The 17,098-nt window shown below is 42.1% G+C and overlaps 1 protein-coding gene across 26 annotated transcripts in view; it reads right to left on the bottom strand.

Annotated features, from left to right (window-relative positions):
- Positions 1–16,892, bottom strand: part of LOC145344414 (calcium/calmodulin-dependent protein kinase type II delta chain) — a 323,172-nt gene extending 306,280 nt beyond the window's left edge. For all 26 annotated transcript variants that reach the window (XM_080191547.1, XM_080191627.1, XM_080191583.1 and 23 more), the window contains exons 1-2: positions 16,301–16,892; positions 15,678–15,772 (exon numbers count right to left, since the gene is read on the bottom strand). In XM_080191547.1, the coding sequence (XP_080047673.1) occupies positions 15,678–15,772; positions 16,301–16,365 (160 nt within the window). In that variant the 5' untranslated portion in view covers positions 16,366–16,892. The remainder of the gene's footprint in view (positions 1–15,677; positions 15,773–16,300) is intronic.
- Between the last annotated feature and the right edge of the window lie 206 nt (positions 16,893–17,098).

The raw sequence follows: 17,098 nt of genomic DNA, 5'->3' as shown, positions 1-17,098 counted from the left end.
TGATCATTACAACTAGAGTCAGATGAAATTGTCACCTCCCAAATGATTGAGCAGCCCAGTGGCACTTCGAAGCTCCAAGAACAGCCTCTTGTATGAGACATTATTGAGCTGCTGGCTCTAATCAGCATTTATTGCTGCATACGAGAGGAGGCAGCATGTGTGAAAAGCAATTTAAGTAGCATATTCCAATTATTAACAATTAACTCTGGGGCATGTTTCAGACTAGGGAAAAAATGCTCTTGTAAAACTTAAATTTCTAGCTCCTATTTGATAATGAAATTAGCTGCACAGCAAGTTAAAAATCTTTGGGATTGGACAAATCTCTTTTAACCTTCAATTATGATGACCCAAATATTCTGAAGATATGAAAAGGCATTCAAGTGTTAGCTATACATATGCAGACTTAAATAGAATTTCCATAGCAATAAATATCCATACTATACAAGACAGGAGGAGATGGAAATTTTCAAACGTGATTCTTCAAAGTTATTAAACATTATTTGCAAATTCAAACTCAACAAAAGGTATTTCTAAGGCAGCAGCACCAAACAGTGAAACAACATCTCCTCTGTCAAGTTCTAAAGATTATCATTTCTGAATCATCTCCCATTATTTGTACTCCTAAACCTTTTGATCCAAAACTGTTGTTGTGTAAGCTGACAATTCTGCTGCCACTTGTCTGTCTGGCTAGTACTTTAAGTATTGGGAGCTGTTCCAACAACACCAGTATTCCAGAATCGATTCTTACAAAAGCCCAGTATAAAACCAGCTTCAGATTTCACATGGGAAGCCTGACTGTATGGTCAGCATGGTGGCACAGCGTTAGCACTGCTGCCTCATAGCGCCAGGGACCCGGGTTCAATTCCAGGCAGGGACCCGGGTTCAATTCCGGACTCAGGTGACTGTCCATTCTCTCCACATCTACGTGGGTTTCCTCCAGCATTCCAATTTCCTCCCACACTTCAAAAGATCTGCAAGTTAGTTTGACGGGCCATGCTAAATTGACCCTTAGTGTTAAGGGGGTTAGCAGGGTAAATACGTGGGGTTAAGGGACGGGGCCTGGATGGGAGTGTTATTGGTGGAGGGTCGGCAGGCCAAATGGCTCAATCCTGCACTGTGGGGACTCTGCAGGAGTCCTTTTTTTAGATAAGCAGTTTATCTGCTGGAGTTCAGCTACGTGTTATGACTGGCATGAAAAGCTAATGCAAAAACTATGCTGTTTGTCCCTACCCCCTGCAACATTTTATTTTGTTTTGAATCCTGCTGGGACAAAGCACATCTTTTTACATAGCACAATTTTGCCACATAGTCGATGCTGCAAATGTCACATTTTGGGAAAATCTTGGATTTGAATCCCAGTAGAATCTGAGAAGCCAAAATACACTTGGAGTCTATTCTCAACAGAGAAATCATTGATTCAATTTGGCTGAAATTTTCCAACCCTTCCTGCCAGCAGGATTTTCCAGTCCCACCAACGTGAACGGAGATTTCAATGGTTCATCAACCCCGCCACTGCAAAACCCACAGCAGGGGACCTTGGAAAATTCCAGCCAAAGTTACTATGCCATACTAGCTCTAAGTTTCAAAATAAATTACTGCACGCAAGAATGGGATCCATTCTCTATAGCGATTACAGAACAGATTTATCTTGTACTTTAAGATATTGCCCAAAAACATAATTAGATTGCAAATGCACCTTTTATTTTTTATGCATGGATCATGGCAAACTCACCACTGACTTGTCATACCTGGCACAAAGCAAGATGGTTGTGGTGGTTGAAGGTCAATCATCTCAGCTCCAGGACATCAATGTAGGACTCCCTCAGGGTAGTGTCTTAGGCCCAACCATCTTCAGCTACTTCACCTTCCTTCCATCATATAGTCAGAAGTGGGGATGTTCGGAGATGACTGAACAATATTCAGCAACATTCATGATTTCTCAGATACTGAAGCAGTCCATTTTTAAATGCAGCAACACCTGGACAGTATCTAGATTTGGGCTGACAAGCAATGCTTGGGCCACATAAGTGCCAGGCAATGACCATCTCCAACAAGAGAGAATCTAACCTTCACCCCTTGATATTCAATGGCATTGCCATCACTGAATCCTCCACTATCAACATCCTGGAGGATTACCAATCACCAGAAACTGGACTAGCCATATAAATATTGTGGATGCAAGGGCAGGTCAGCAGTTAGGAATCCTGCAGTGAGTAACTCACTGCCTAACTCCACTAAACCTGTCCAACATCTACAAGGCACAAGTCAGGACTGTGATTCACTTGCCTGGATGAGTGCAGCTGCAGCAACACTCATGAAGCTTGATACTATCCAGGACAAAACAGCTCACCTGATTGCTACCCCTTCCACAAACATTAAACCCTCCACCACCAATGAACAATGGTAGTTGGATGTGCTATCCACAAGATGCACTGCAGGAACTCACCAAGGCTCCTTAGGCAGCACCAAACCCTTGACTGGTACCATCCAGAAGAACAAGGGCAGTTGATGTCTGGGAACAGCACTGCCTGAAGGCTACCATCCAAGTCATTCACCATCTTGACTTGGAAATATATCTCTGTTCCTTCCTAACAACACAGTGGGTATACCAGCACCTCAGGGATTGCAGCGGTTCAAGAAGGCAGCTTACCTCACCACCTTAAGGGCAAATAGGGATGGGCAATAAATGCTGGCCTTGACAGCGATGCCCACATCCCATAAATGAATAAAAAACAGAACCATTAATAAAGATGCCCTTAATGAACGTGAAGTAATAGGATCAGAATTGATCTGTCTTCCTGGCAAAACTGACTGCATTTGCTTACTAAACAATTCATATCAAAATCCCAAAAGTTTGCAAGTTTAACGTCCAAGTGAATCTAAAAATGTACTTCTCTTGAAGCATTAATGAACATAGGCCAATACCACTATTATGGTGGAAACAAAGTACATTGGCCTGTTAATTAAATCTTGATTTAATACTAAAATCAATAGTCTATCTCTTATTGAATAATTGCAATAAATAAGATGGTAAACTTAAGTTAGCGAAGGCCAGATTATCCAGCGCAAAACTAACTGCATGCACTAACAGCTCTTTCACATATATACAAAGAACAAAGAACAACCCAGCACGGGAAACAGGCCCTTCGGCCCAACGAGCCCGCGCCGCCGCATCACCCTACACCTATTCTACCCTGCGTGTCTACGAATAGAACCCCTGACTTAGCCAGATTCAGGGGAGAATAGTGTCAATTTGGTAAAACCAATCAGCCTAAGAGCACATCTTTGGGGTGTGGGAGGAAACCGGAGCGCCCGAAGGAAACCCACACATCCACAGGGAGAATGCGCAAACTCCCACAGACACAGGCCCAAATCCATGTATCTGCACAGCTAGCAGTGCTAGTCACCGAGCTGTTGCGGCGCCCGTCTACCGGTCCAGGATCAAGCACACACACCGACACGAAGTGCTAGGCCACTCCTGGAACCTCCAAGAGTAGCCCACGCACGACCCACCGTGTGCATGCCCCTCGTTTGACACGAGGTGGACCTCCACCTGCGGAATAAAAGACAAAAACGTTAATCACAAGCCTGCCTTTCCGGTGTCTCCCGAGGTTCTAACCCTTATTTAATAACCCCTACCGTAACCCTCCATCCTCGTTTCACTCATGTGCCTATCTAACTGAACCTTAAACGAGTCCAACGTTCCCGCCTCCACCACCCTACTCGGTAGCGCGTTCCATACCCCCACAACTCTCTGTGTAAAGAACCTTCCTCTCATATCCAAATTATACCTCTCCCCCCTCACCCTTAAATCATGTCCTCTTGTATTTGTAACCAATCTAGGGAGCAGTCTCTCACTATTGACTCTGTCTATTCCCTTCAGTATCTTATATACCTCTATCATGTCCCCCCTCAATCTCCGTCTTTCCAAGGAGAATAGTCCCAGTTTCTCCAACCTTTCCTCATAATATATACACATTGTATAATAGTGGTCATATTTCAATATTTTAGGATCATAATGCAGGACAAAATATTAATTCTCAGCTACACGGTAGCAAATGTGAGAACTTTGCAATAAACAGAAATGCAGTTTGACCAACGATTTAGGTTCCCTCCATCCTGTCATGAAAACATTGTCCACCTAGAGAAACTGGTCTAGGAACCACAAAATTCAAACCAATCTGTTCAAAACAACCTGAACACTTACAAAGTCTTAAGATCGGAAACATCATAAGTAAATCTGAGAATTAGCTTTTGCGTGTTACAATTTCAAAATAATTTCTAGTATAATCTATCACACGGGCACTTTAATGCAAAACACCATGGATAATTGGATGGAACTTTCAACACCCAATTCCACTGTTGAATTACACTAGCTGGAAAGTATAGTGGCATGGGTATCAAAGAGGCGGACTTCACAAGGCCAATGGCAGTATATCCCTGTGGACTGAATCAACAGCAATATAAGCATTATGTGCGACTCATACATTAGCTCAGCTGTCCCTCAGGCATAATTACAAAATGCTTAAAACAGAGTACAAAGGCACAGAAAGAACCTTAAATTTCCCACCCAGTGCTACGGGATTTCCTGTTTTCTGGGGATTTACAAGACAAACTGCTTATCTACTGTACCAGAATGCGTTGATGTAAATGTTCTTGAAAGACGCACCAAAATAAATATGATAACCTAAATAGTTTCTAATATTAACTGGAAAATTGTTATGTTGATTTTCCTCTCTGCTGACTTTGTATACTGATGCTTCACACTCTAATGATTGCAAGAGGGGCAGAACTTGCACTAAATTCAAGAAATATCTGGAGATGTTTGATCCTAGGCAAATAGCCAGCTGTAAAACAAATGTATCCAAAAGTGAATTTTGTTAGTGTTACGCAGCTCCAGAACAACTTTCAGTTGGGTTTGAATTGCTTTCAATTCAATTGCTTTAGAGTGCCTTGCCAAGCAATACCATACATGTGGATGTGAGAGATGTAATGATTACAAAGTCAAAGAATATCTTATGCTTTTTAAAAAAAATGAGTGGTTTCTGTTGGAAAGAAAAACATAAATGTATCTTTTTCTGTTTCTGATAATTATGTCAAACTGAAGTATTTAATACCCAGTTCTGAAATAAACAGTGATGAGATCACAAAATAAAAGGTCATTGAAAATTCAGATAATTGCACCAATGTGATACTCACAACTTTTCCAAATATCAATAGGATAATATTGAATGAGACTTCTACAAATTCACACCAGACATAGTAACAATAACTGAATTCAATACACTCTTTATGAAGGCAACATTACAAATATTGGTTCCTTTTTTTTAAACTTGCCGCTGACCACAATCATGTTGATCCCAGAACAACATGGAGCAGAAAGGACCACTTTTTGTGTCCTGGTTTCTGATAAACACAATGGCGAGTTGCACAGGGCATTGAGGGCAGTTTGCACATCTGCAACAGTCTCCCAGGACAAAATGAAAAACTGGCAAGAAAATAAATTTCAATTCAGCTGTTCAAGCTTTGTTCAGTGAAAAGGTTTCTTTATAATTCAAATTGTGTCATTAGAATTCAGCCTTCATTTCAAACAGCAAAATAAAACCCAGTCTTTCATATGCTTCTGAAGCAATGTTATGTAAAAGTGAATTTATTAGGTACATGTTTAATATTCCATGCACACACAGTTGGACATGTTGGCAGGTGGGGTGAATTTCATTCTCTCAATTTTTGTGTATAAAATAACATGTCTATCTTAAATGTGTTAAGCTCTCCTATGATGCTACCTACATTAAGTCAGGTGATATTACTTTACAAAAACATTCTGCTGGCAAAGATGTAAATGTGTTTCTTTTAGATTGCATGTTCAACGCTGTTAAGCAAACTCTGGATGAATTCAAATGTTAATTGTTGGGAGATCAACATTGAGACATTGTTCATAGATTATCTTTGAAAGCACATGCAAATTGTACCTTGTATTTCCTATTCCAACAAACCTAATCTGTACATTGCTTTTAATCTACAGTTTTAAGGAAAGAAATTTTGCACTATTCGTGGTGTAATGTCCAAAGACGAAGGGGTAGTGCACGTAAACACAGACCTTTCATAATATTAATAGCAAATCTCCCACAACACTGTTCATGGCAAGTCAGAGAATGAACTACTTACAAGTAGGAGATTGTACGATATAATACTTAAGTGAGGATATATTGCCTCTTGCGGATGCAAAAATCTAATAATTAAACGCATACAGCAAGTTGACATAGAAGTTAATTAAGAAGATGCAGATATCCGAGCTCCAGTTTTATATATTCTTACAGAGTTCCTTTATTCAGCTCTTTGAAGTGTGACGGGAATTGTGTACTTGATAAACCTTTTCAAGAATACTATAAAACGCTTAAAGAGAGTCAGAATCAGATATTTCATGACATTATACATAATATTATCAGAACCATGGATTTGTAATGATTATTTAATAAATGAAGCTATGGCCTGGAGTTCAATCCAGGCAGCTTTGATGTGATGGTGGCAATGATGGTGAGGGGGTCAAGTGTGTTGGAAAATATGATGCACATTACAAGCCATTCACATAACTGTTAGTGATTTTGGCTTCTTGACCAGTTAGTATCAGCAGGTGCAATGACAACCCATGTAACGGAATTGCCTCTCTACTGTTTAAAAGGGGCACTCCAATGCACACACTGAAGCATTTAGGGGTGGGGAGGGGAAAATAATGTGTTGCTGTGGAAGGTAGAGGACAAAAACTTTGTCATGCTTTAGTGATGCTTCTCTTGAAATGTTGCTGGGGGGGGAGGGGGGGGGGCGGTGTGTGAATTCTGTAAAGAATATACTGTTCCACAGCAACACCAGTGGTGGACACCACGCATGGTTGGAAGTGACAGGGGGTGCCACAGGAGCATGATGCTAAGTTTCTGAATTCAATGCAAACAGAAATTTAATAACTTAAGCAGGGCAGGAAAGGGGAGTACAATGTCACATTCACCAACATTTTCAGTATATTGCCACCTGACTCTGCCTTCTCAGAATCTTCGTCCGAACATCATCTCTCAAACTTAGCGATCTGTTGCCGTACATCCCTATCTATTTGCCACCAATACTCACCCTTATACCATTTATTACTAATTCTTCATCATCACCCTCAACAAATCAACATCTTCAGAGTTACCACTGACCGAAACTGAACTGGACCAACCATATAAAAACTGTAGCTACAAAAGCAGGTCAAAGGCTAGGAATCCTGTGGTGAGAACTTACCTCCTGACTCTCCAAAGTCTGTTCACCATCTTCACAGCACAAGTCAGGAGTGTAATGGAATGCTCTCCACTTGCCTTGACGAGTGCAGCTCCAACAACACTCAAGAAGCTCAACACCACCCAGGACAAAGCAGCCTGCTTGATTGCTGCCTCTTCCATAAACATTCAATCCTCCCATCACCAATGAACACTGGCAGCCATGTATACCGTCTACAAGATGCACTGCAGGAAATCACCACACCTCCTAAGGCAGCAAGTTCCAAACCCACACCCACTACTATCTAGAAAGACAAAGAGACCACACACATGGGAACACCACCAGATGCAAGTTCCCCTCCAAGTCACTCACCATCCTGACTTGGAAATATATCACCTTTCCTTCACTGTTGCTGGGTGAAAATTCGAGAACTCCCTGCCTAATAGCATTGTGGGTGTACCCACACCTCACGGCTGCAGCGGTTCAAGACGACAGCTCACTACCCAATATCCCAATGGCAACTAGAGATGGACAATAAATGCTGGTCACATCCAGTAAATGAATTTAAAAGTGCTGTCTCTCCATCTGTTTGACACATGCCATTACTACCTCAATAGAGGTCTCTTCTATCCTTTGGAGTGGAGAGCACAGATCTCAGGTGGCCCTCCAGCCATCTTGCCAACACAGAGGAAGAATCAATGGTGATGAGTAAAGTGTCAACATGCCCATCCAGAGAATAAGTCTCCAGCTACTTAGGAACAGAATGAACTATCAGGCAGTCACATTATGTAGAACAGGGGGCAGTACAATGGCACAGTGATTAGCACAGCTGTCTCTCAGTGCCATGGACTTGGGTTCGATTCCCAGCTTGGGTGATGGTCTATGCGGAATCTGCACACTATCCCCGTGTCTGTGTGCATTTCCTCTGGGTGCTAGAGTTTCCTCCCACAGTCCAAAGATGTGCAGATTAGGTTGATTGGCCATGTTAAATTGACCCACTGTCAGGGGACCAGCAGGGTAAATACCTGAAGTCACAGGGACAGAGCTTGGGTGGGATTGTGGTCAGGTAAGACTCGATGGGCCAAATGGCGGCCTCCTGCACTATAGGGATTCTATGAACACATCATACTTGATGTCGAATACGACCAAAATATGATCATGAGCAGGATGATGACTTAAATTGACAGTACTCATTCCCTCACAGTTGGCCCAGGTCACCACCAGTGATGCCTCCTTGGGGGAGGACGACATCAATTTGGAGAGATCACCATGCACACCATACACCAGCTAAGATACACTGGTGGGACGAGCAACTGAGATTTTCGCATGATGACTCATGGGTCACAAGAGAATAAGAGGCAGGAGGTAACAGTGGACCATCTGCACTAGAGCTGCAGGGCCATGCACGGTTGGACACAGATGCCATACCCCACGAGTCAATGAATCTTCTTGAGCAGCAAAAGGATAGACGATGTTCTAGCTATTGCATTGGAGGAACCCAATCTTAAAAGTGAGTGGCATGTTGCTGCAGGTGTTTGCAGATGTGTGTTCTTCTACAGCTTACTACATCGACCAAACCTGGGAATGATGCCATGAGCATATAGGTCTTCACTAATGGCTTGCCGTGAATGCCACCTCAACTATATGAATGATACCCTAGCGTTGGCCAATTATCAGCCCACTGATCTGCAGGAAAGCATGCTCCAGCACATTACATGCTTAAGTGTAGTTAGGCCAGAAGAATGAATGGGACATGGAAGTGAGGACCGCCCTCAAAGCATTTCCACTTCTCACTCATTGCTGCTCACCACCACCCACCCACCATATTGAAGTCAGTGCCCAACATGGCGTACTAGAATGATTGAGTTGGAGTCTGCTCTTGTGTAGGTTGGGCAGCTTAGCCCAAAACCTCTCACGAGCTCCAAAACCCTGAGATGTTGGCTGAAAACATCTCAGCAGGGATCCAAACAACCTACTTCCAACTCTGCTAGAGGTTGTACCATGTTAAAATTCTAGGTAATTGGACAATGCATAACACAGCCTTGTGTTCCAATGTTAGAATCAGAGGTTTCAGTTTGATATGTGGAGCCACATTGCTATTCTTCCTTTGCACTATTGCCCCATCTTGTCCATTCCTGATTGAAAAGTGGCCTTTTCAGTTTAACAATGATAAATAGGAAGCCTGAATTGACACCAAGTTACAGATGAAAGATGAGGGGGAAGGGGGTCAGGCAAGAGCTGTTCAAAAAGAGGCTTGGTTGTATGTAGGAATACATCATGTTAATGACATGTGGGGGCAGGGAAAGAGGGATGTAAAAGTGGCCTTTTAAACATGGGTTCATGGTTTAGGTTCAACCAGTGCATCTATCCAAGTCAACTTTGCAATAATTAGGTCAGCCTGGCACTGCCCACATCAACTTTTGCCACCTCATCATCTTTGCCCTTGCAATCACCCGAAGAGGCTCTGTGCTCTTCTTCCTCCTGCTGCTGCCTAAGGCTGTACAGAGCACAGCACAGCACGAGTATCCTGGACATTCTGCTTGGTGGAACTTCCAGGTAGCTGAAGCACATCTTCAGCATCTTGGTGACCTGGCAAATGACACATCATCCTTGCGGCTGACAAACACTCCCCAGCAATCTGCAGCTGCCTTAATTCCAACATGCGTGTTGTCAACTGTACCCTGCACCTGCAAGAAGCCAGCCAGAGCTGCAAATCTCAGCAGCTGCTCACTCTAGCTGACAGAGGAGATATTGGCAGAATTGCCTGCCCTGACAGTCACCTGTCTGCCACCCACCAACTGCAAAATTCTGCCAGTGTCCAAGGTGGAACTCTAAATAAGTGACTTTGACAGCTACTGGTAATGAGTGGCAGGTCCAGCTAGCAGCAGCTTTAAATCAGCAGGCTGTCATCAACCTGTGCAACATCATCAGCTTCTTCAGTCACTGGTGTTCCAACATGTTGAGGAAGCTCTTTTTTTTTTACGTATTTCACCTGTAATTTGCAACTCTGGGATGATGTGCTAAGGCCCGAGGAGCTGCAGATGAGTGAGCAGCAGATTGGTCCAGACCCTGTTTCCTCAACTGCTGCAAGTTTATAAAAGCAGATCACACCTTCAGAGTAAAGATGACACTTTCAAAGTGTGCAAACCAACGGCAAACAAACCTTTTCCAAGGAGCAGATAAGAAAGCAGCTGTGAGCAGTTGTCAGCTGTGAGTCAGCCAGTGTTAGCATTCTAACCTGAGTCAGAAGGTCCTGGGTTCAGGTTCAAGATCACTCCAAGACTTCAGCACAAAAATTAAGGCTGACACTCCCAGCGTAATACTGAGAGATCCAGAGGCCTTTTTCGGGTGAAACGTCAAATCGAAATCCTCATCTAACCACTTGGGTGGGCATAAAAAAACCTATAGCACTATTTCAAAAAAAAAAATCAGCATTATCCACAGTGTCCTGGGCAATATTTACGCCTCAATCAACATCACAAAAACAGATTATCTGGTCATTCTCACATTGCAATTGCTGGGAGCTTACCCTGTGCAAAATTGGCTACTATGTTTCCTACATTGCAACAGTAACTACACCGACAATGTACTTTGTAAAGTGCTTTGAGAAGTGTGGTGGTATATAAATGCAAGTCTTTCTTCATTTACTGAGCGCTCATTGCCTCAAAATTAAAATATTATTGGCTCAAGCACCCCTAATAGAACTGAGCATATGATCGAGGATAACACTGAAGTATGGGAGGTACCATCTAACATAAGAGACATTGCACCTTCTCAGGTGAATGCTAAGGTTTCTACAGCACTATTCAAAGAAAAGCAAAGAGTTTACTTGGTATCCAGGTCAAAGCCTAACAAAAGAAAGTATTTTCTCACTCACTCATCTTTCATCAGGCCTTGCTGTATGCAAATTATCTGCTTAATCTGCCTATGTTACTTTCGAACTGCAGCCCATAGTTACCAAGTAGTGCTGTGATGAGGACATGATAAGGTGCCAGAAAATACTGATGTTAACTAATTATAGTGCAATGGTTCTAGCATTGCTTGAAAGAAAGTGGTAAACTCTGCTTAGGAAGACCTGGCTATGAATACTGCCAAACAACTTGCTTCTGCGTGTTGTCAGTAGGAATCATCAACACAAAACTATATAGGAAACCTCTACAGACGAATTTGGCTGACTTTCCGCTCTTATTTGGAGACATTCTGTTTAGATACCCAAAATGGGAATTCCCAATGGGAGTGCAAACAAAAATCAGCACAATAAAGCTCCAATTTAGCTCTGGATCTGGCACTGAAATATAAAAAAAAGGATACAGCACTGGAGTCCAATACTGAAACATTACAGCTGCATAGGAGAATTAAGAGTCTCTCTTTTTACATGCTACAAACATATTGTTTTACTAATAAGTGTCTGCTATCACAAAAGCAAGTTACTGTGAAGCACTGAAACAATAAACTGCTTGAACCATTGTTTTTAATTGCTCTCAGTAAACAATGCTACATAATATTTACAAAACAGCCACTTCGGTTGAACAAACATGCCCAAAGCAGGTTATGAATTTTTAATTGCAGTTTCAACAGAAGCAACTTGAATATCTAGTTCAGGAATAGAGTACTCCAATTTTACAGCTGAATCAGTCACCCAATTTTCTCAAAAAGAATGTATATGATGAAAAGGTAAATACTGAAATTACTAAGTTTTGAAATAATTCATCATATGTAAGCCTTTATTTTCAAAATTCACAAGCAAATGCTAGGTCATTGTTTGTACTTCTCAAAACCAAAAAGAAACTCAATTTAACATTGTAACTTACATTCACAAAATACAGACCATTTTAGATATCCACTCTTTATAAACACCTGACAGTTTTGAGTATCAAAGCCACCTCAGTCTATTTATTGATGCAATGTAACCACTGCATTTTAAGACTTAACACTTCTCAATTAACTCTTTATGGTATGTTCATTCGGAAGATGTTTAGGGATCAGATCGTAAGGAAGAAACAACTACCTCTATCACTCCATCATACAATGCAGTAAAATACTGTCTCTTTAAGCCCAAGTGTTAAATAAGATGAAGCATACAATGTACACCTATTAAAATGTTCCTCTGTTGTGCTACATTTTATTGACTGCATACACCATGGATTACTAACTTACTGCCCCCTTACTCTTACTGCCCTCTCTCCAGTTCCAAAAGATGTCCCTAATTAGTTTAGACATTAGATAAAAGGGAAAGCAATGAATTATACAAACAATCATATTAGGAGCAAGAGTTGGCCATTCAGCCCCTCAAGCCTGCTCCACCATTTGATAAGATCATAACTGATCTGACTGTGGCCTTTATTTTCAAGTGTACTTTCCTGCTTACTCCCTTTAACTTCCTTGTCAATCAAGCATCCAATTCACTCTTAAAATATTCAATGAACCTGCAAACTCTGCTCTCTGTGGACGTATAATATAAATATCTTAGTTACTAACGCTGATCACATTTCTGAGCTTTAAATTGAGTTGAACTGAAGAGTTACCATATCGTCATCAGTTATAATTTAATGATCTAAACTAAGATTTCTTCCAGGACATAATTTAAATAAGTAAAATCAATTGACAATGGATTGTTTCTTCTTTCACGCAGAGGATGATGGCTACCTACTTTAACCTCCAATTGTTCATGACTTAACAGTTTAATTAGTTTAAAAATGTCAATGGTGTATTAATACTGACGCACCAAGTTAATTTGCCAGACAATTGAATATTCTTATGTTTGAAAAATGCATTCCACATTTAACACTGATAATGTTCAAACACATGCTATAAAGCAGTGGGTCTTCTATTGGCCACACATCTTCAAAACTCGCAAATCGACACATGACATTTTGCCAATGATGTTCTCATATCCCACTACATGCTTCTACTACAGCAGGCTCCTGGAATTAGGTCTCAGTGACTTAGTGCTATGATTCTGCACACTAGCTTCAGCAATATCAAAAAGATGGCACCAACAGGAATCACGAAGCTAGCTAACACATATGAACAGATCTATTAATTAAGTGTAGGCATATAACTTCCTCACAACATGATAGAAGCAGTTTTAACCTTGTATTTTCCTGTGAATGTGGCTGAGTCTAGATACTAAATTGGCTGAATAGCAGGCAACAGAAGAGCGGTAAATGGTTACCTTCCCAACCAAAGGAATTGTTTGTGAGTTCTCCAGGGATGAGTGTTAGGAGCCTCGCTGTTTCTGATACATATTCATGACCTAGGCCCTGATATAAGGGGCACAATTTCAAAATTTGCAGATGACATGACACTTGAAAGTACTGTGAACTGTGAAGAGGAGGATAGTGCAGAACTTCAAAAGGGTAGGCAGGTTGGTGGAATGGGCAAAGACATGGCAAATAAAATTTAATATGAGAAGTAAGAAATAAGTCATTTTAGTAGAAAGAATACACAAGAGCCATAAATAATAAAGTGTACTATTCCAAGTGGGAAACACAAACTCAGGTCCCTGTGTTCCTATGTGCACATATCATCGACGGTGCCAGGACAAAGCAGTTAAAGTTGAAAGAGCAGGTAATACAACATACAGCGTCTTGGGATTCATCAGTAGCCGTATAAAGTACAAGAGTAAGGAAGTTATGTCAAACTTGTATAAAACACTCATCTATCAACTGGAGTTTTGTATCCAGAACCGGGAACACGCTTTAGGAACTATGAAAGGTATTTTAAGAGGTGCAGAAAGATTAATTAGAGAAGTCCCAAGAATGAAGAACTTCAGTTAAGTAGATTGACTGCAGAAGCTGGAACCATTCTACCTCAAAGGTTGAGAGAAGATTCAATTAAAGAATTTAAAATCATAAGGGTCAGAGTAAATAGCAAGAAACTCTTCCGATTGCTGGAAGGATTGAGGACCAAAGGGCACAGATTTAACATAATTGGCAAAAGCAGCAATGGAGACATGAGGAAAAACAGCTTTACAGTGTGTGGTGAAGATTAGGAATGCACTGCCTCAGAGTGTGGTGGAGGTAACTTCAATTAAGGCTTTTAAAATGGAATTGACTTATTAGCTGAAAGAAAAAACATGTGCAGGGCTACAAGGAAAAGGCAGGGGAGTAACACTAGGTGAACTGCTCCTATGGAGAACCAGCACAAAATGATCTACTGCGCTATAACCGCTATAAGGGCAGCTGGGTAACACAGTGGCTAGCTCTGCTGCTTCACAGGTCTCAGATCTGGGACCTGGGTTCAATTCCAGCCTTGGGTGACTGTGTGCAGTTTGCTCATTCTCCTCGTGTGTGTGTGTGTGGGTTCTTCCAACTGCCCAAAGACGTACAGGTTAGATAGATTGGCCATGCTAATTGTCCCTTAAGAGTCAGGAAGATTAGCAGTAAATAAATAGGGTTACGGGGACGGGAGAGGGGGGATTAGTGACAGTGCAGGCTCAATGGGCTGAACGGCCTCTTTCTGCACTGTGGAGATTCTATGAATCTAACCGTTGTGTGAAGTTCAAGCACAGTGTAGGGCAGAGGTGAGCCTCCTAGCTTGTTGTTCTCTTCACACAATTTCCCTCAAAAATTACTGTGAACTTGAATTCACCGTGTGATAGACTGCGTGCTCTTGCCATGGTTACAACACCTAAGGATTTGAAAGATATTCCTCCTGCGCACCATATTTCGCCGGTACTTGCTAGATTACTGGAACTGATGCCAGCCGACCACAGAGGCAATTTACACTGAGAAGGAAAGCAACGGTGGAAAACTGGAGGAGGAAGGAGCAGATAAGGAAACGTGCACAAACTAGACCACGGGCATCTATGGTTCAACACTGGTATTACAGGCCATCAGGATGCCTCACACGCACAAACTTTCAGAACACATTAAGTATGCATTGTGATTGGAAATGTATTAAATCGGACATAATCGGCATCAATCAAATATTTGGCAATCACTGGTGCCACTGAAGCTGGCAGTCACACAACGTGAAGGAAAATTCTGCTTCCTGGTTATATAGGTATGTCCGCAAGGAGGGCGTTTACAAAGCAACTGGAATGCCTCGCTCCAGCAAATTCTGTGCAGTAAGTTTTAGTATGCAAGTTCAGACTCGACCCAACTTGTCAATTGGGTTTACAGAAGCCACTGTCACTTTTATCTGTGAGCCTCCGCTCAGATCATTTCCATCCACGCCGCATTTTCACACCTAAATCTGTCGAAAGCATCACTGCACGATTTTTATGCGATCCACAATCAGGTCTGGAAGTGCGAAGCCAAGAACTGACGGAATTTGTCAGGGACCGTTAACAATCTGACCATTTAAAGAAAACCTTCCATTTTTTATTCATTTCGGTGAGACAGACATTTGCATGCTGAATATTCCTGCAATGCATCCAAATTATTAATAATAGCACGATGCGAAATGTTCAATACACCTACCCCTGGCAGATAATTTTTTGGTGTTGATGATTTTGGCAGCGTATTCCTGTCCTGTCGAGATTTTCATGCATCGTCTCACCACCGAGAACGCTCCCCTGCAAACAATTGATCACATATATACAGATATAGTTCAAACAAGAAAAAAAATCATACAGGTAGACAGCTAACGCTCCCCAATTTAGAAAGCTGTTTCAATCCACCTGGGTCACCCTACTAACTGAGCAAAAATAAGCCAAATAAATCAAAGGCACCGAAGTCATTGAAATTCATGTTTTCCAAAACACTTGGTGTGTTTTTGCGAACGCAACATAAAGGTAAATATAACATTTCAGGACACTCTGTGGAGAGTCCGGATTTGTTTAAATATATAAATACTTTGCTTCAGAAAGCAAAACCGGTTCCAAAAGGAGATAAGACGGCAGATATCTAGCTGAATTTTATGCCCAGGTCAGGCAGTGTCCTTACAACACGTCTAGACGTTTATAATTACATTTAAGAAAAGGTAACCATGCAGAAGACTGCACTCCATGAATGCGAACCTCCGCCAGAATACTAATACTTATGGCAAGGATAAATTTGCTTTTAAAAAAAAATCACTCCGGTGACAAGATTTGCTGCCGTACTTTCCAAGTTCCTCGAAGAGCTGGTATTCGTCCGTGAATCTGGTGCACGTTGTGGTCGAAGCCATGGTGAGAGCTGGCGACGGTGGCTGTCTAAACTCCGGTCTTTACAGGCGGCTGCTCGCCGATTTCCCTGCCCCCGCGATGGACAGCGACAACCCGGCAGAGACTAACAACCTGGCTCGCTGTGACACAACGTGCGCTCCTCCGAGCCGCCCGTCTTCTCCCTTACCCTAGAAGAAGGGGGGAAAAGCAGGAGCTGGCTGCTGCTTCTCCTGGTGGGTGCTGAAATGGCTGGGTGTGTGTGTGTGACAGTGTTTGTGGGACCCAGTCAGTGTGACTGCACCGATATGTGTGTGTGTCTCACTGTCACTAATAGCAGCTCCCGCAGTCAGTGTCACTTAAACTAAACCTCTCTCTCTCTCTGTCTGTGTCCTCATAACATTGTGCTGCAATCTGCACTCTGTCTGTCTCTCCTCCCTGACCTCTCTCCACTACCTCTTCAAGATAGAAAGTATCAGTCTCTCCGCTTCTGAACCTTCCTCAGCACTGTCACTACAGGGAAATGAGAAAATAGAAAGCCAGCTCCGGACTCTCTCCACATCTCGCGATATAGTTTACAGAGAGAGAAAAAAACCCAGCCCGGATTACTACTGGCTGGGGGAGGGGAGAGGCTGACGTCAAGAAATAAGAGGGGAAAATTTGGATTTTGCATTTCAAAAGGCAAAATACTCATGAATAACACCCATGGGCTGAAAGCAATGCGGAGAGTTCTGCAGTCTTTTATTCGAAATGTTAAAG

This window comes from Carcharhinus amblyrhynchos, chromosome 1 (genome assembly GCF_965287045.1).
Source record: "Carcharhinus amblyrhynchos chromosome 1, sCarAmb.v2.hapA, whole genome shotgun sequence".
Classification (NCBI taxonomy): Eukaryota; Metazoa; Chordata; class Chondrichthyes; order Carcharhiniformes; family Carcharhinidae; genus Carcharhinus; species Carcharhinus amblyrhynchos.
The sequence above is the reverse complement of the archived record's forward strand: the minus strand, read 5'-3'. Positions and strand labels throughout refer to the sequence as shown.